Below are 19,496 nucleotides of genomic sequence, written 5' to 3' on the forward strand. Positions count from 1 at the left end.
AAAATTACCCATATTGGCAAAAGTGATGACTTTAATGTACATATGAGTCTTCATATGAAGAAAGTTCTTTGGTGGTCGAATGAGCCAGACGCAATCGTAGGTTTTGACCCCTTGATTGACCATATCCATCATGGTGATGGTTCCCCCCAGATTTTCGACATATCCACCGCAATCGGTGATTGGTTGAACTGAATTCTCATACAAATGGCCAATAACGTACGAATAAAAGGCTTTGTATCCAAGCCCAGTGCCTCCATTGGCATAAAATCTTATCAGCAATGACGGGCCAGAGCTAACGATTATTGGCGGTCGAAATCTGGCTCCACTGCTGACATCCAATCTCTGGCCATTCCAATCGTAGAACTGCAATACGGAAATACATTGGAATAGGTACACGAGGTGAATATAATATTATCATTTCACCTCGATTATAGAGACCGTTGCCAATTGAAAGTCACTAAAGAGCACTCGAACTCTGCATGAAGGGGATTGAGATGGGCACGTGATAACGTACTCCAGGCCCAAGTCCCTGGGATATCTTGACGGGAAAAAAGGAGATGTGAGGATACCACCTATTGTTTCATTATTACTCTTGGATAATTTGCTGTCTGAACCCTTCAAATGCACTCGATTCCCTAGGGAAAAACATTTTCCTTCATCACAAAAATCATTTTTAACCGCTAAAGGGTAAACGGGGTAATATCTCTCAAACTATTAAACATACAGAAATTTTTGTTATTACATTTTTTGCAGGTCTCATTACGCTCTGCAATAATGGTCTTATCGAAAATTTCGATATATCCATCAGGTCCAGAGATATTCGCCTGATAGTCATGGGTGTGGAGACTACTACTGATTTTTTTACTCTTTTATGGTACTTTTTGCCATTTACTCACTCTCTGCGACGTATTCAAGTACGAAGGCGTTTTTGTGAGACTGGGAATGGAGAAAAGTAATGGATACAGTTCTCGTACTTGACCTGTACACAATGGGTGTGTAAAGGCCGCAAAAAGATGTCCCTGATATATCGTCGTAAGGCGGTTCTGATATCCACACGTAATCACATCTGCGATTACAATTATTGTGAGTATGATCGATGGGATTTCAGTAGTAAAGTCATAATAATCCATAATCGATAATCGATTATTACCATTCTTATAAATATCGATCGATTAAAAAAACTATTGATTTTACGAAAAAAGATGTTTTGTTGGAAACTTAAATGTAATAAAGTTTTTTAATATTTATACTTTAGAGCTCTCGAGATAATCAATAATTAAGATTAAAAAATTAATAATTCAATATTTTTAATTTGGAAATTATTAAATTATTATAATTCAGTAGAGAAGTGACAAAACAAAATAAATCGCTTTCGACTATTGAACAGTTTTTCGTCAATATCTCATAATCTAAGGGAAATAGCAAGATCTTTATTATAACATTTTTTGTGGCGATAATTTAGATCTACAATAAATGTAATTACAAAAAATCCGCTATCTCCTTTAGATTCGGAGATATCGTTGAAAAACTAGTGTCCGACACAAGTCGACCTTTACCACTTCGTCACGGAATTTTTTCTCCTCGTAATTCTCACCTGCAAGGACTATCCATGACAACTCCCATATCATTGCAAGAGTTGGGTAAATTCAGGCTCTTGAATGTAACAACAATGGCACATGATGGGCATGTAACGAGTTCCAGGCTGCACTGCTCATGTGAATTATTTGCCATGTACTGTCGCATTTCCCCTTGGAGTTTTCCCGAATTCCTGACGTACGACGTGTTCTTGGCATATAGAAGACCCTGCTCTCCAAGTTCCAGGTACAGACGTCGTCCATTGTGATGACCACAGATATCCTCGTTCCTCACAACATCGCAATTCACAACAATCAGGATCCAACAAGTCACGATGACACTTTGCCTCACGAATTCTTCCATCTTAAATTATAAAAATCGAGAATTATGACACTCAGAAATTATAACTCCAGTGCAATGAACCAGGAAGTAATGACGTTTTTTTTTTTGATTAATCATACCATTTTGCTGGGTTTCAGGCGAAGACAACAGTTTCATCTGCTCTTTGGGGGAAACCTACAATGACCTCCAGCATAATGTTATTAGTGTCGCCATTACGTCTTCCTCTGCTGTAATGCACTGCTACATTTTTATGGCATCTTCTGCACGTGCCGTTTATTCAACAGCAAAATCGTTTGAAAAACCAGTGAAAATTGTTTAAAGAATAGTTTAAAAATTGAAAAAAATATGCAATTTTCAAATTAAATAGTCTCTCAATACAAGTATATTTATAACTATAATAAAAATATCGATTAAAGGAATTAGTTGATTACCGTTCTTTCCTCATTAAATGATTACAGAATATATATAATTATGTTATTGATTTTTTAAAACACGAATTGTTCATGAAAAAATTCTTGCAAATTCATTTCCAATTTAATTGTTATTAATTTTGTTATTTTTAATGGATTGATGGTGCACATGGAATTAAATTTAGAATTCAAAATTTCCAACACAATGATTATATTTTTTTTATTGCAAGTTCGTTAAAGAAATACATTTATATACATAAAAAATGTGTTGCCACAATAATGATAATATAATAATAATAGTGATATTCAACATAACGTAGACGTAACTGTATTATTTAGCATGTTCATATCCATTTTAGACCCTATATTATAATTCAATTAATCGTATGTATCGTGATACCATATAATATGTAGTACTTTTATGAAATATATAGGAATGTCATCAGCTCTTCTCCAATAATTTCTCGCCGACACGAATAATCATCTCACATTAGTGTCTGACACCCGTGAAATAACAGCAAACATTTATCATAAAAAAAAAAAAAACAAAACAGCGAAAGTGAATTTCCACTTGTCGAATAAAATAATCATGATTCGTAGGCCTAGCTCCTTAGGACACACCCAAAACACAGCCTAGAATGTATGATATACGGTTGTTTATGTTGCCGGATAATTTATATGAGTGATTTTTCACAAATTATAATTTTCCCTCATTTAAAATGTCTTATCACTTTGCGGTGAACAAATGCTAGGCAAACGCAGGCGATTAACGGAATAGATGATTGAGTACAGACAGTTTGAGGGATAAAGCTTCCATTGAAATTTTCTAGTGACTTAGCGTAAACATGAGACCATTGAATTTTATTAGTCTATCCTAGACCAGTTAGCATTTGTCAATGCTATTTTTTATTGACAGCACATTTAGTACGAGTGATTGCGTTGATTTTAATGTGATGAACATATTGGGACGATATTTTTTAACTCCGATGTCACAATTTAAAAAAAGAAAATTTATCTTGCGAGAAATCATCCATATATTATTAACTCGTTATCATTAATTTTTTTTTTTGTCCGATATAAACATCTCTATTGCGGTAGTTCGTGAGTTGTGATAATATTGCAATATAATCGAGAGGCAATACATTTCAACATCGCTTTAAATTTCATTCACGTTTTATATATTATTCAATTGATCTGTCAGTTGATCAGCTCAAACGCTCAGGCTAGACATACAATATATATTGAACATTCTTTTCCTTCGGTCATACATGTCAATGGAGATATTCAATATACAATGCTTTTTAAAAGTGAAGAGGAGAGATTATTCACCTCATCGTAAAAAAATTGTCTTAATATCTCGAGAACAAGAATTGATTTACATTAGTTGTATCACTTTTGAAAAATAGTCTTTCATTGTTCTACCGTTGGCTAACGCAACATCAATGACTACATCACATTATTATTCTCAAGATATTATTCTCAAAATTATAAAAAAAAAAAAGATAAAATTCTCCTAGCCCTTTCGTTCCCCACGATCGCATTTACAATTACGAAATTATTTTCACAGATCGAACTCGTGCAATCGCAGTGGACACTCAATATTCTCTCGCATACACTAGGCGTCCCCATTTTTTAATCCAGAATATATAAATTGGGACACCTCGTGCGTATGGCTGTAAAACTCTTAAATCCTTCCTTTCTTGTAACATTTATATCATCTGTATTTTCGTAAAATGCAAGACACAAAAATAAATGCTCATATTTCAATTACCATGTTTATTTACTCCGCGTCGTACGTGACGGTCTAACGTTATATCATATCAACAATTCAATTAGAAATTTCTTTTTTCCAATTTTTTTTTTTCTTTTTAGCTTTCTTTTATACAAAGTACGTATCACAAAATTCCACCAGCCTTTGCAAGGAGGATAAACTTAAGATGATTCCATGCGGAAATTATTAATCCAGTACAATGAATTATGGTCTGACCATAATTGTCTCATTGTTTTCAATCTAATAATCAAATATATAAATGAAGATGAAATTGTCTGTCATTAAAATATCACGAAATCTGCAATATCAGCACTTACATAACACTCGCAATATCTTCGATAGTATATTACGATAAATAATCCTGAGGATGTTTATCGGCCTGTCCAGCCCAGTCGAATAACGATGGGACAGAGAAAAATTGACATCAGAATAATTAATTAGAACTAATTAAACTGATTTTATCTCATTCGTTATCTTCATCTCATTACAGTAGAATCCCGTTATAGTCTCTCGTTACAGTCACACCTCTCCTCAATTTTTTTTACATGTATATTAGTATTTGGGGGAGAGGGGGGGTCCCCCCCACTCTAATACCTCCGGGCTAAAATCCGTAAACAATGAATTATTCACTTCTCCCGGTGAGGAATTAAATTCCCGGCAAAATAAAGCCGAAAAATAAACTTCTCTCTTATTCGAATTTGGTATGAAGAAATTTAATTTCTTCCTCCGAATTCGCTTCCTCTACAGCCCCATGCGACTACAATGGGAGTCTACTGCATTTAAATCAGCAGTGAGTGTTAAAGCGAAATAACTCCGAATTTTCAATTCGGGAATTTCGATTTATTTGAGAAACCATTGATTTTAGGGGAAAATATCAAGAGAATTTTTTTGTAGACAATTTAATTGCTTGAGAGAATGATTCTTGATGATTTTCGCCTCCAATCGATGGTTTTCGAGATAATTCGGTAATTAAGATGAGACACTTTATCTTGCTTCAACACTTCGCTTGGGTAATTAATTATTAGGCGCTGATAGACCTGTAAACACACTCGACATACACAACATTATGCGTTTGCTTCCTCAACATTAAGAGGGCACAGATAATAGCCGCCGTACAAAATGAGCGGCAATGAATTTTTCCAAACCCCAGGTTCAGTGGTGAACATATACAATAAATCTGACAAATTCAAAGCGAGTAACCAGCACTTCGCCAACAATACAATATAAGAACGAGAAGAAACGATAAAACCTATCTAAAGTTTTTTTTTTTTCTAACTCGAATTTACTGCCACTGTCAAGAATCTGACGAGTATCCAATGTGTTAAACATATGAAACACGAATTGAATTTTTCAACTGATGGAAACGAGAGGCTGATTAATACTCGACGAGAACATCGTAATCAGGACAAAAACAAAATTAAAATTCATCAAAATAAAACAACCAGAAAATTTCGTTGATCTATCCATTAACAGTGCATTTCCTCGTGAAATTACATGCTACATCATTACCCCAAAATATTCGTTGTGGTAAAATATTGAATGAAAAAATTTATAAAAACAAATCAGCAGTTCCTCCCAGCAGTCTGTCAATCACAATCTGCATTTTCAACATTATCAACTCGACAAAATATGTTCAAGCATCGCACTTCACAAGTGGGTAAAAATCTCAATTGTTAAATTTCCAAATATAATCCTCGAAGTTTTCAAAAACAATTGGTGTTTGGGGTAGGGGGGGATTAAAATCACTTTTTCAAATTCACGAATGTCCGTTTTTAAAGTGCGGCCCAGCCGCAACAAATATCGGCACAATTCCGTCGACATATCGAAAATGGAGGGCATCGAATATATCTATATAATAATAAGATCATTTTTTCGACTAATGCAGCCAAGTTGCATTGTTGTGAAGAGTGTGCGTAGATAATTTTCTCCTGTGTAACAATCAGGATTCAGTGAGAGTCTCGAATCAATTCTGATTCATTTGGCCTCGTCCTCGTCCATGGGCTCCTCAGAAACTTCCCGGGAATGTTCTGGAGTGCTTGTCAAATTTTTTGGCTGCTGCATGGACAAGGAAGCCATAGCTGACACTGTATCAGTTTCGTCGTGCTCCTTTTGACTAGCTTGCAGTGCACTCGTGGCAACAGTGTGAGCAGCTAGTTTGACACATGGCCAGTGAGACATCTGAATGGCTATTGTTTTCTGGAGAGTATCAACAGCATTCTGGCATGGCACTCTGGTGAGCTCTTCCTCCTTTATGGGAGACGTCTCGTCCCCCAGTAAAGCACGAACACACTCCTGAGCTGAATCACAAATGGCAGCCAAATCATATCCACCCTCTAGTGCAAGCACCACTCGTCCATTGGCAAGTTCCAGAAGTTGCTGTGTCATTCTCCCAAAACACGCTGGACTCACTCTGTAACCACCCAGTGGTGCTGGATGTCCAATAGCAGCATCGAAACCAGCAGATACGATGACAATATCCGGATTGAATTCCTTTCCAATTGGCATGACAATTGTTCGAAACGCTGCGAGATATTCGGCATCACCCATCGGCGGATTGAGCCCCCCAGACCAGGAGATATTCACATTGTAACCAAGACCATCACCAACACCGCATTCCGTTGATCCACCAGTTCCTGGAAAAAAATTTCCATCGTCGTGTCGGTGGATCGACAGATAGAGAATACGTGGATCGTCGTAGAACATCTGCTGGGTACCATTCCCATGGTGGACGTCCCAATCGACGATGAGAATTCTTCTGGTATTCATTTTTTGTTGGAGTAATTTGGCGGCAATAGCGACGGAATTGAAGAAGCAGAAACCCATCGCTTGATTGGTCTCGGCGTGGTGTCCTGGAGGCCTAACAACAGCGAAACCATTTTTTATATCACCCATTGTTGTCTTGAAGGCTAGATCAACCACACAACCAACTGCCATTCGAGCTGCTGGGGCTGTGTGCAGCTCGTTCCACGTTGTATCCGAATCCACACCTACTCCACCACATGGCAGTCGAACAAAACTCTTGATCGGCAATTGAGAAAGCTTTGACATATCCAACTTCTGACGGTTCAGGGGATTTGTACCTGGAATGCAGCAATTGTACCTTCTGTAATTTGGTAATTTAATTTAAAACCGCAATTTAATGAAAAAAAAACAAACATGTCAGAGAAATTATTTTACCGAAGAGAAGTGCGTGAGCCTCGCTGTGACATGACTGAATCTCTTCGAGTGTAGCTTTACGAGACCTTATGCGATCACACCTCTGGAGTAGTCCAGTCTCTGAGAGTCTTGCCCATACACTCTGCAGTCTTCCACCGTGTTCAGGATGTCCCCTCACAGTTTCACCGCAGACACATGCGTGCTTAAGCATCAAGGGATCATACGCAAGACCAGTTGTTGGACGATGTGGTGATCCATGGGTGAACACATCAGCACTGGCTACCTGAGGTCCCAAGTGGACAAGAGGACTCGACAAAGCTCTTGACAAAGGTCTACCCAGGTGTGCAGCACCAACGCTACCACCACCTCCACGATTCCCCACGTAACTCGACGTCTCATTTATTTGAAGAGTATGACGCATCATGAGATCCCTCTGCTGCTGTAAAAATTGTTCCCGATCCTTCTGCTGCTTGGATATCTCACTCTCCTCAGACAGCATCTCCTTTTTCCCCGTTAAATCAATCACCTCAGACTCTTCACTCTCTGCTGCCTCGTCGAGCTGATTAGCCTGACCACTGCGTGATCCAACTCTAGTGAGAACAGTCTGACGAATCTGTTGTTTCAGATAATTATGGGCTTGCTGCTGCTCGTGGAGCTGTTTCTCGGTGAGATATTCCTCGTAGTGAGTCGGTGGTGCCATTATACTCCCCTGGAGCATCGGATGACCCAGTGGAAGTGGTGCTGATTGCGTTCTACCTGGAGATTAAAAAACTCATGAAATTTACGCCAATTTATTCTAACAGCAAATGTATAGGCATTATGCAGTTGGAGATATTTGAACATTTGGAATATCTTCAGTTGCAATTATACAACATGTTGCATCGTCGAGATAAATAATTTCAGTGAACATACTACCTAAAGGCCGGTGACCAGCCTTATGCAGTCTGGCGTGAGCTACTTGAGTATCGGTTATGGGAGTACTGTGATAAACAAGATGTTGTCGTGAGCCCTGTTGCTCCAAGCTCTGCATCTGCTTGTGAATGTACGCTGAATCACCCTCTATCACTGTCAGGGATGGGTAGAAGGGCAGGGTACCAGGTAGCATTTGATCTGTCAGAGGCATTCCTAGACGTGCCGTACGTGCTGCACGCACTTCAGCTTCTGATACTGGTGTCAATTTTGTTCCACTCTGAAAGAATTTATTTTACACAGTCAACGCACTTCAATATCTCCATCTATTATAATAAGAATAAAAAATACATTTAGTTATAAAAAAATAGTAAAATAGCAAGAAAATCTTTTTCTCGTATTTCAGTAATTTTTTTTATTGCGCAGAACTCTTAATTGTTTATGTTAGGGCATTTACCGATAATGAATTGGACTGCACGTGTGGTCTACCCAAGGATATATTCGGCATGGACGGTGAGCTGAATAGTGAGAGATCGGATAAACTCCCCTGCTGACTGCTACTTGTCAATGGACCTCCGTACTGAGTATTTTCATTCTCCTAGTGAGCAGAAAGGTTTTATTTTATTTATAAATATTTAACAATAATTGAAGATTCAGGATTCGTCTTACCTCTTGAATTGGTGTATTGCTTCCAGCAGTTGGACTTGACTGAGGATTGTTACCAGTCGGTGGAGAGTTGGGTCCAGACTCAGGATTGCTCACCGAATCTGATCATCAAACAATCATCAATTTTCTCTGCTCGACTGTATTTCTCATCCACGTATAACATGTTGATAATTAAGAATTTATCTTTCTTTCGTTAAAGAACAATCTCAACTTCGTCATCCGTACAGTGCCAGTAGATAAATAAATTTCGGAATTAATAAACGATTATGCCGGAACAAAATGTTTTAATGACTGAAAATAATAATGATAACTGAGAAATTTGAAGTTATTTCATGCAGTCCTGATTGGGTTAATGGAATAATCAAAATCTCATTGCGCACAAAATGGGAAATAAGCAAATCAGCAAAACCACATCCACAACAACAGCAACTTAAATCATTAAAAATAATAACAGCACATTCGATCCTATTGTAATAAAGATACTGGATGACTGGAACAGATTGGAATTTTTCTTCGTAATTTTTTCCAAATTCTCTTGATTAAAGACTAATCAAGATTGATTAAATAGCAAAATAATGGATGAAGTTGAAGTTTTCATAACAAAAAAAAATGTATTATCTTGCATTGGCTGGGAGAAGAATACTCTTGGTAGAAACATACTTGCTAATAGTGATTTCCGTTTGAGATGCGACAGTAGTCGATCCTTTCGTCGTGCCGTAAGCGGTGAATTTCTCGCAGCTGCCATATTCCTCTCGATGACGCGCTGCTTTAGTCGTACCTTGAGCAGGTTTGGCTCCGAGGCTGGCCAATTCAGCCGGGGTTAGTTATCATACCAGATAAAAAAAACGTATACAAACGAATACAAATTCTTTATGTCCAGCCGATACGAAGACTCGTTATCTCATCATACGCACTTCGTCTTGGCTCTACACGAAGATATTAAAAATAAACGCACACTGCATAAACGCATCGCCACAACTTGTCGCTGCATTCGTATACTCGCTGTACTCACGATTTGAATATTTTTATAATTGAAGAAATCGATTTATTGAATGGACTATTGGGAAGTTGTGGCGACACCAATTTCATGCTTTAGTAGGCAACTCTACTGACACAAGGAAACAGAAAAAAAAATGCTGAGGGCAATAATCCACTCGTGGAGAAATAACATTTCTGACAATGAAGTAGCAATTCTTGACAACTTCAATTACCTGTTTTTCTCAAAGGGAAATCATCACCAAATTTTTCCTGCAGCATTTGGGGCATGCGGTAGGGGTGTGTTGTATTTGATGTACTCGTTGCTTCTGACTGAGACTGCAGCCTGTGGATTTAAAAAAATTAATTGTTGGAGTTATTCCCGATATCTTCATGCTTTCAATTTTTTATTGGTTTACACACCAGCTCTTGTACCCTGGGGCTCCAGAGAGTCCACCATTAGCAGCGGCTGCAGCTTCTCTCTGTTTCTTATTAACGAGGAAACTCTAAATAAAAAAAGCAATTTCACATGAGTCTGTGCTGAAAAATTGCTGGGGATTTTGAGATTAGTTTCTGAGTACCTGAAGCCGCTGTTTAACTTCCGTGGAGGCAATGGCACTGTGATCGTGCTTGTCCTTCTTCCTGAGTGCCTCAAGTCTCTCTTTTTCCCTCATTTGTTCCTCCAGTTGCTTCTGTTGCTCCCACAACTAATCATAGAATAATTCAAATATTTCAAATAATCAGAATAATTCAAATATTTCTCCACAATTAAAATAGTATATCGAACAATTAATGTACCTTCAACTGGTGCATCTGTTGCTCATGCATTTCAGCTAGCTGACGCTCTTGAGCTTGATACTGCTGTCGTAGAATTTGCTGTTGAAGTTGATGATGCTGCTGTAGCTGGAACCAAACCCAGATACCTCAAGGTTACTGTTCTCTACCTTCCGTTATCAATTAATTGACTATCAAATTAATTGTCTCCATCTTCACTCAACAATACAAACATCTTTCAATATTTAAACAACCATAAATATATCAATTAATTTTTTTAACAATTAAAAATAATTTTCATTGAGGCTCTTATCATTTTAGATAGTCATTCTGAGATCTTAGGGAGATCTTTAATTGATATTACCAATTAAAATAAAAACATGTCTACAATACAAAAAATGAAATAGGTGGAGTGATAAATGCCCTTAATTATAGTAACATTACCTCAAGTATTTTCTGCTGTAGAGCATGTCCATGTAGAGTTTGCGCATCATTGGTTGAGCCATGATAAGCCCCAGAAGTTAAGGTAGCGGTTGCACCGCTGGTCACAAGGTCACGTGGTCGAGACATTGGTGAACCAGGGGTATCTCTCGCCATTTCTAAACACGTTTCACATGTTTACCAGTAAAGTACAGTTAACTTGTTTCAATGGATTATCGTAACCTCACTGGTTTCGCTAATTACCCCTCATTATCTTTCCTACATGCGCGAAATTACAAATGAAAAAAAAATGCTAATGGTAGCAGCAGAGACAACAATATTTTACGATATTTTCATGAAAAATCGTAAATTGTTCATTGAATGTAAATATTTTTAGTCAATTTATCAATGAAATCGTAGAAAAATTCTGTATGACATTCACGTTATTTTTATTCTGTCGAATGAGAGTCATTTTGCATAAAAAATCCTATTAATTTTTAATAAATTCTTTTTAAAATTGAATAAGTCTTTGGAATAACGCGTGCGCAGTTGGGTGATACCTATTCACAGCACCTGAGATATTATGATTCATCATAATATCGATTATACTGGGAATTGAGCGGAAATTTGCGAATATGCCGTGTACTACTGGTAAATTGGATTTTGATTGGTGTGATAAGATCTGTTGGCGTGATACACAGGCACTTTTGAAATATCCTCGATGTTTTTCCATTGAAAAGTGAATGATAAATAAGGAAAAGGACGATCCAACCATCTCCCACTATATCAATTACAGATTTTTTAATTTCATTAATAAAAAAAAATTTCTTATCTTATCAAATCGAATCCAAAAAAAAAGACCACAGAAAAAATAGGCAAATGTTCATTTTCTTTTGTCTACTTATCAAATCGTTGAATGAATATATTAATATTAAAATAAATATTGAAATATTGTAATGAAAATATAATAAAATAAGATAAAATAAAATATTGAAATGAATATTACTCTGAAATAAATTAATTCGCTGTGGTAATCGTTATGCAGTCAATTATGCAATCATGGGTAAATTCGGAAAAGCTTGATTAATTGCCAAAGGGAGGATTCCTCCCCTCGTCAGTAATATCTATAAATAACTCACCCTAAGAAACAAAAATTTCCCTTTTTTAATCAATAATTTTACCTTTTTGGGGCAGGTGGGAAAAAGCTGACGTGATTTCAATGTTCCGATAACCCAGGTCTTCTGAAACAAATTAAAATAATTGTGTAAAAACAGGTGATTACGTAAGTAATAATAAAATTATTATGTATCTAAATATTCCCCAGGAATATTTATTTAATTAGTAGCAATTGAATGTTAACAATCGCAGGTGCAATCTGTGATATTAAGCTAGTCCCTGTGATTATGACTTTTAATCAAGATTTAAGCTTTTTTATTTTTCTGACAAATTATTAATGAAATTGACGTAAAAAAATATTACATTCTCGCACTTAATTGTAATTATTTAATGGTTCATTAAATTTCATGAGCGTGGGATAATTCCCCCATGTTTTTTTTAAAGTTTCATGAATTGTTGAAAAGTGTAGGAAAATTATTGCACGATCAGGAAATTTTGGGAGTTATTAAATAATGATGAAATTTAATAATTAATAATTTGTAAAAAAAAAACCAAAAATCGATGACTTTGGGTGAAAGGAGCAGAACGTCCTGAAGATATTTCCGGAGGGAAATACAAACACAGACAAAAGAGGAGTCGGCATTATAATGAAATTACATCAATATTAAATCATCTACTGGGTTACTCGGAGGATCAAAATACCACGGGATGGAATCATTCTCATCTATCTCCTAAAATATTTTCTATGAGGGCAATGAACCGTCGCCGCAGGATAATTCGCAAAGAGAAATATCGAAGGTATTTTTCCATTCGATTCCACTCCACTCTATTCAACCCTCAATTTTCCAGTAACAAAATCATAAAATAAAATTAAACAAACTTTACAATTCAAATGAATAATTTTCCATATAAACTGGAAAATTTTCCGTCACTTAGGTAATTTATTCCTCTGAGGAAATAATTTCCGTCATAAATCCTTACACTACCGAAATTGAATAATACTCAAAAAAATTAAATTGAATAACTAAAATAAAGAATGATGAATAGAAAAAAATATTGATTATCCAACTCAAATAAAAACGTAAACTATTAATAATTTTCTACCTACTTTTTATTTTTGTAACAATTATATATTATAAATACCTTTTGTAAAAATTGATTGAAAACATGATTAAAAAAAAAATATCCAGACTAGAAGTGTGAGAAATCCATTGTATTACCCCATGTCATAATATTTTTCCCCTCGACTTGTTCACCGAGAATTTTCACACCCAACAATAAGTTGTGTCACAGCCCAAAGTCCCAGACAACTCGAGCTTTATTTTCATTCATCCAATACAATGCGGAAAAGACCAGGTGCTTTAATGAAAAATACTCTCAACTTATCTTAACGCCTATATATTATAATCCATTACAGACAACTGACGAATTCCTGGTTATTCGTAGTTCGCCTCTCTTTGTTATGGATTTAAATTAGTGCTTACTAAAAATACGTTCACCAGCGCCTAGAAGCTATCGTGTTTATTTTCATCTCGAAACTGCCACGTGTTTGAAAATCATGCTTGGGCCTCAATAAAAATTGTGATCCACCAGCGAAGTAGATCCTGACTCGCAGTATATACCTCAAGTTGCTGAATAAATGTCCCTCTAATTGAAAAACAAATAACCCAGATTATAACAGAGTGAAAAATTAAAAAATAAAGAAACCAATGATCTAGTCTTAAATTTTATACTGTATTGTCCTTGGTACGTCTGATACTCATAAATTTACACACCCAACTTTGTAATGAGTATTTGGAGGGAGCAGAGACGAGTGCAGCAAAGGGGAAAGTTTTTGGCTGTCGAGATTGTATATTTTTGGCGTTTGGCCGATTGCTAATATTAGATGGTTAAATTCTATGTATAGAATGACATTTATAGATGAAATTTCTACAAATATTATATGCACCTTTTTATCATCAAGCCTCGTGTGCTCTTACCACCCTGTCTGCTTGTTTACACCTGTTTGTTTTTTTTTAAATAAAATATTTGGTGTTCGGGGTACTCATTAACTCATCAGGGACTTGAAGAATGAAAAATACTTTGTTTAATGAGCAGCTAATCAGTGAGAGAAATAGAGGGACAAGTGTTGAGCCTCTGAGTCCTGATTATCACTGCAGCTAAGGTTTCCTGGATTTCCCAGGTAGATTTCTATATATCCTCGAAGAAGAGGCGCACCTAGTGATCAGTTGGGGTTAAATATAGAAATTTTGTGTTGGTGTTCTCGACTGGATCAGACTCCTCCGAGAACGTAATGCGCGTGGGTTCTGATCGTAAAAACACTCAGAAGGTCAAACAATCGTTTTTTTTTATATTGGTAATTTATAGGTTGACGATTTTTCCACCATTTTTCATGAGTACGGAATAAAATAGGATTGGAAATCATCGACCTCCCTTTTCTTGTTTATTTTTCATCTCGAAGGGGATTAATTTCAAATTCATTAGACAAGTGCTGGTATTGCTGTATTAGACATTTGCGTTTTCCTCGCAATCACAATGCGGAAGACAATGAAGATGCATAATCAATCTGGTGAACGTAAGCTGATTCCTCAGACATTTAATATCTCGAAAGACCACTCCAATTCAGTTAAAGTTCAAAAAATTCACTTGGGTGTTAGAAAATAATTACAAAATTCCAAAAATATATTCCCGAAGATATATTCCCGAAACCCAGAAATTTTAATAATGATAAAATCTCTAAAAGGCCATTTTTTTCATGTCAGATTAATCCAGAGTTTCCCATAAATATCCAAAAAAAACATGGAAAAAGTAAACACCTCGGTGATAACTCCTCAAACAAACGTTATTCCGTTTAAACATTTGGCAAGTGAACGCTTTGTCTTTGGAAAATTAATAATCCCAGAGAATTGAAGTGGAAAAATTTAATCTGGGAATTACATTGAACAGCCAAGTAACTTCACAAGAACATATAAACGATGTACAACAACAGGTGTTTCCGACATAGACGTCTCCCTGCGGTGTTTTAACGACCCACCAACAATGGGTTCGAACTATTATGTACCTGAGAACATCGACCTCACACCGAGTTTAATACACATGTATTTTTACCAATAAATGCATGTGAACAATGCAATATTATACATTACCCTCCCTCCACTCTCCGGTGGTTGGCATTTAACTGACCGATTGATTCCAAGAACCGAGAAACGATAATGACTTAATGATGATTGAACGATAACAATATCATTGTGTTCACTGCAATATGGAATAAACTCTGCAAAAATAAATGGCAATACATAACCTATCCCCCATCACCAACATCAACAACTCCACCCCCAAAACAACACGCTAATTAAAATCAAAATATTATCAAGACAAATTAATAACTCATTAAATTTTACCTCAATATCTAATCACCACCCTGGACTCGAGTAATTAATTAATTAAATCTAAAGATAATCCACTGATTGGAGACACCAGCTACGACTACTCAAGTCCTCACACACTGATTTATATGGGTTTCATGAGGATTATCATTTTTCATCGCCATCCAGTAACCAATTACCAATCCTCAATTAACCAATTTAACACTGAAATCGATAATAATGCTGAGTAAATTTGGGAATGTCAATTTAAACTCAAACTATCGTAGAACGTTGGGCACGAGTTGATGTAAACATTTGGTGTAGAAGTTCCATTGGTCTCCTCCATTTAAAAATAAAAAACCAGAAACTAGGCACAGCACTTTTTTTTAGTGTTTTTGTTTATTGATAATTGATGTGGAGTGAATGCGGGTTTATTCGTCGGTGAGGAAGAATGACCGATAACTGGTGTGGAGTCGTCTCTTTCTCGGAGATGCTTTCGCGCGTTCATGTCATCAGCGCCTCCACGTGGAATTTCTACTAAGTTTTTTTTGAGGGGGTGCAAGGGGGTGGTCTATTAATAGTTTTTGCTCTGGCTTTGTTGTGTCCATGCTTGTCTGACTCCACCATTCTTAATCCATATGCATAACACAAGTATATGACATTTATGAAAATTGTTCTTAACATTAAAAATATTTTTTTATGGTAATTGTTGTTGCTGTTGGGGATGTTGAGTTGTCTAGGAAATTGTTTGCTGTTGGATAGATCTGAGGAGATGTACCGTTTTGATAATTTGTTGTTATTATTTATTTATTTTATTATTGTTTTATTACGACTTTTATGGAAATTTTGATTCTATTTTTAATCTAATGTGAACGTGTTCTTATTTTAATTGGTGTAATTGTTATTGAAGATGATGGGTCTCTTGACAGATTGTTTATTGCATTTATTACTATTTAACCACGAAATTGCAGGATTGTAATAATTTTCCTGCGTTTTTCGAATTTTTCCGACAGATTAAAAACTAACCAATTAATTAATTCAATTGGTTTATTGAATTCGTTTATTTTACATTAAATTAAATATCAAATAATTCGTCCATGAAAAATCAATAAAAATTGAATTTTTCAGGTGAAATTTCGAGTGCAATTTTCCAATTGAATAATTCCGCAATTGCACTGACGGAGCAGTAATCATTGCTTTGTAATTACCGAATGTTTTAGTCGGGCAATGATACATATTTATCGCATAGCTATTCACTATTGGGAAGTGTAACACACAATTCCCAACGAAGGGAAATTTTCGAACCCACACCGACAGGATACATATCGTCATGTGTCTATTTTTATCTCATCGCTCGATATGAGGTACGAGCAATATTTTTAGTAACTCACCTACCCATCAGCCAGCACCTTCTGTTTTTTTTGCCCATCTCTCGATTCAATTCGGTATTCTTCAATTGAAATCAACACAGACGCATTTATAATTAAATATATGACAAACCTATCGATTAATTCCGTTGAATTGTATCGATCTGTATCGATTTATAATTTATAAATGCAAAATTCAAAGCCGTAAGTTGAGCGTAAAAATAACGGAATTCTTACCTTTCAATTATCTTCCAATTTTTCATATTATTTGTCAATAATAAAATCATTCTAAATAATATATAATAGATATAATATCCATTATATACATATAATATATTATATATATAATATATATAATAGAATGATTCTGAAGAATTATTTATAAAATTAACGGAAAAAAAAAATTAATGTTTTAAAGTTATCCATTTAAATTATCATTCAATGCCCATTTTTCTAATTTTAAATAATAACAAAATAAACATTGAACAATCATAAAAATTGATATACATTTTATATTTATAATTAATATATTTTTTATCGTTAATTTTATCAATCGTTTCCCAGACATTTGTAAAGAACACAATTGACAAGAGAAAAGATATCGACAATAACTCCTTAATATCAATCTAGTGATATATTCAGATGCTGGGGTACATGCAATTACGTGTATTTATATTCTACTCTATTTATATCCACGGGAGTTTATAACGCGTGCAATAACAATTGTTACATAATTTCCTGAAGCATTCACGTTTTAGGATGAATGTATCCGGCGATGAGCATCAATATTTCCCGAATACGCAACAGTTATTTCACTAAAACTCTAGACGTTATCGCTGATATTATCATGGACAATTTATTTATAACCATTGGTTGCGTCAGCAGAGATAATAATGGAAAAAATGGAAGATTAACCATGGAATATTGGAGTACTCTTCAATAAGAAAAGATAGCGGCGATTGAATTTCTTATCGCATCGAACGTTTTTATTTGTTGCTTTCCACAAATAGGACATTAACCACTTCCGGTATAAAAATTAACTACCAGTTGACTGGATAAATTACCGCGTCGGTTATTGCGTATTATAATTATTTTAAATATCGATCGAGGAGTGATAAATTGAATTTCAAAATATCTGCAAGAGCAACTAATTATCGTAACTGTCATGTTCCCAATAATTTATAAAAAACCGTCGATTTCAACTGAAAGGGAGCAGAACATTCTGCAATTTCATTTGGTGCTGAATGAAAAAGTTTTCTCCGAAAAACGAAAGGGGTGATTGAAAGAATGAAAAATTATTTGTAGAATATTGTCAAGACCTTGTTGGTGGTCCACAGGGTAATGAAATAATAGTCGTCCAGGAGAACAGGTTGTCCATCGACTTGAAGACTCAACTTAAAGCCCTTGAAGTCCAGTGTGATGGGGCATCTATTATTATCCACCTTTGTACACGCGTTGTACTACCACTGACTGGCAAGGGCGTGGGTAGAATGCTATAACAAGCTGAGCTTGGTTCGGGTGGATACTATTTATAGGATCAAGATTTTCGTGGGAGGAGTGGAGTAGTGAGGGTTGCCATATCTATTAATAACCCTCAAGTCCTCCCATCGAATCCCTCTCCGATCAACTGCTACCTATACGCTTTTTTTTCCTTCCTTTCTAAACTAGAGGTGACCTTTTCAAAAACATCAATGATCATTCATTGGACTAGGTTAGTGGTTCCACACCCTATCTCATTCCCAGTCACCTACTTCCACCCACTTCCACCCACTTCCACCCACTTCCACCCACTTTTACCCACTTTCACCCACTTCCATCCACTTCCACCTCCTTACACCCCCTTACACCCTTCCCCCCCGTACTAATAACGAATATATCATAAAATATTAAACTACTTCTCAAAATTTATTAATTCACTTGCACCCATACTCCAACGATTTCCCCAGATATATCTACCCAGTGAACCTCTCGGTGAGAATTTACTGTGAGGATTAAAGCAGCAGAGCCAAAGTGATCGATATAATTTATCATGAATGAAACTGAAAATTGTAAAATGACAAAATATATAATAAACGACTGAAAACCGATGAAACACTCGGTTGTGAGCGCCTGCGTCTGTTAATCCACCATCGACCCACAACCTTGACCTTTCAAATCAAAAAAACTCCAGAGTTGACCAACAAATCGGACTAATAGTTGAAAAAAAAGACATGTCACTCCTTCGTGCGCACCGAGACATAGAAATAAAACAGTTTCACCACTGATTGGAGAAAGTAATAATCAGAGATATTCCGTATCGATTATCCAGTTGGAAGTTGAGAATGAAAGCGGCAAAAACAACAAAAAGGCAAGTTGGAGGGTTAAAAATAGAAGCGGTCAATGCTGCCATGGGAACACCAAAGTTCAGTTGTACTCTTGCTTCCAAAAATATATCATTCAATATCAATCATTAAGGGCTGCTATAAATCAATCTTGTCACCTCCAGCAAAATTTAATGTAGTGGAATTATTAATTAGTTGATGATGAGTCGATGATGACTCGAGATCATTTCCTCCAACTATTGGAACTATTGGAACTATTGGAACTATTGGAACTATTGGAACTATTGGAACTATTGGAACTATTGGAACTATTGGAACTATTGGAACTA

The 19,496-nt window shown here is 35.8% G+C and overlaps 2 protein-coding genes across 10 annotated transcripts in view; both read right to left on the bottom strand.

The window, feature by feature from the left end:
* Culd (CUB and LDLa domain) overlaps window positions 1-2,232 on the bottom strand; it is a 6,645-nt gene extending 4,413 nt beyond the window's left edge. Inside the window, exons 1-5 of the mRNA XM_011305608.1 lie at window positions 2,037-2,232; window positions 1,595-1,938; window positions 897-1,066; window positions 424-635; window positions 9-363 (exon numbers count right to left, since the gene is read on the bottom strand). Coding sequence (XP_011303910.1) covers window positions 9-363; window positions 424-635; window positions 897-1,066; window positions 1,595-1,938; window positions 2,037-2,039 — 1,084 coding nt within the window. The 5' untranslated portion in view covers window positions 2,040-2,232. The remainder of the gene's footprint in view (window positions 1-8; window positions 364-423; window positions 636-896; window positions 1,067-1,594; window positions 1,939-2,036) is intronic.
* Window positions 2,233-3,372: 1,140 nt separating this feature from the next.
* HDAC4 (histone deacetylase 4) overlaps window positions 3,373-19,496 on the bottom strand; it is an 18,045-nt gene continuing 1,921 nt past the window's right edge. For 2 of the 9 annotated variants that reach the window (XM_011305490.1, XM_011305496.1), the window contains 12 exons: window positions 12,180-12,239; window positions 11,023-11,177; window positions 10,603-10,707; window positions 10,386-10,511; window positions 10,228-10,310; window positions 10,041-10,150; window positions 9,490-9,630; window positions 8,833-8,930; window positions 8,621-8,761; window positions 8,167-8,443; window positions 7,276-8,010; window positions 3,373-7,178 (listed from right to left, as the gene is read on the bottom strand). In XM_011305490.1, the coding sequence (XP_011303792.1) occupies window positions 6,073-7,178; window positions 7,276-8,010; window positions 8,167-8,443; window positions 8,621-8,761; window positions 8,833-8,930; window positions 9,490-9,630; window positions 10,041-10,150; window positions 10,228-10,310; window positions 10,386-10,511; window positions 10,603-10,707; window positions 11,023-11,177; window positions 12,180-12,239 (3,137 nt within the window). In that variant the 3' untranslated portion in view covers window positions 3,373-6,072. Of the gene's footprint in view, window positions 7,179-7,275; window positions 8,011-8,166; window positions 8,444-8,620; window positions 8,762-8,832; window positions 8,931-9,489; window positions 9,631-10,040; window positions 10,151-10,227; window positions 10,311-10,385; window positions 10,512-10,602; window positions 10,708-11,022; window positions 11,178-12,179; window positions 12,240-13,598; window positions 13,685-15,515; window positions 15,930-19,496 lie in introns of those variants that run through there. The other 7 variants (XM_011305497.1, XM_011305495.1, XM_011305498.1 and 4 more) reach the window with 7 other exon arrangements.

The sequence above is a fragment of the Fopius arisanus genome, unplaced genomic scaffold (assembly GCF_000806365.1).
Source record: "Fopius arisanus strain USDA-PBARC FA_bdor unplaced genomic scaffold, ASM80636v1 scaffold00043, whole genome shotgun sequence".
Lineage (NCBI taxonomy): Eukaryota > Metazoa > Arthropoda > Insecta > Hymenoptera > Braconidae > Fopius > Fopius arisanus.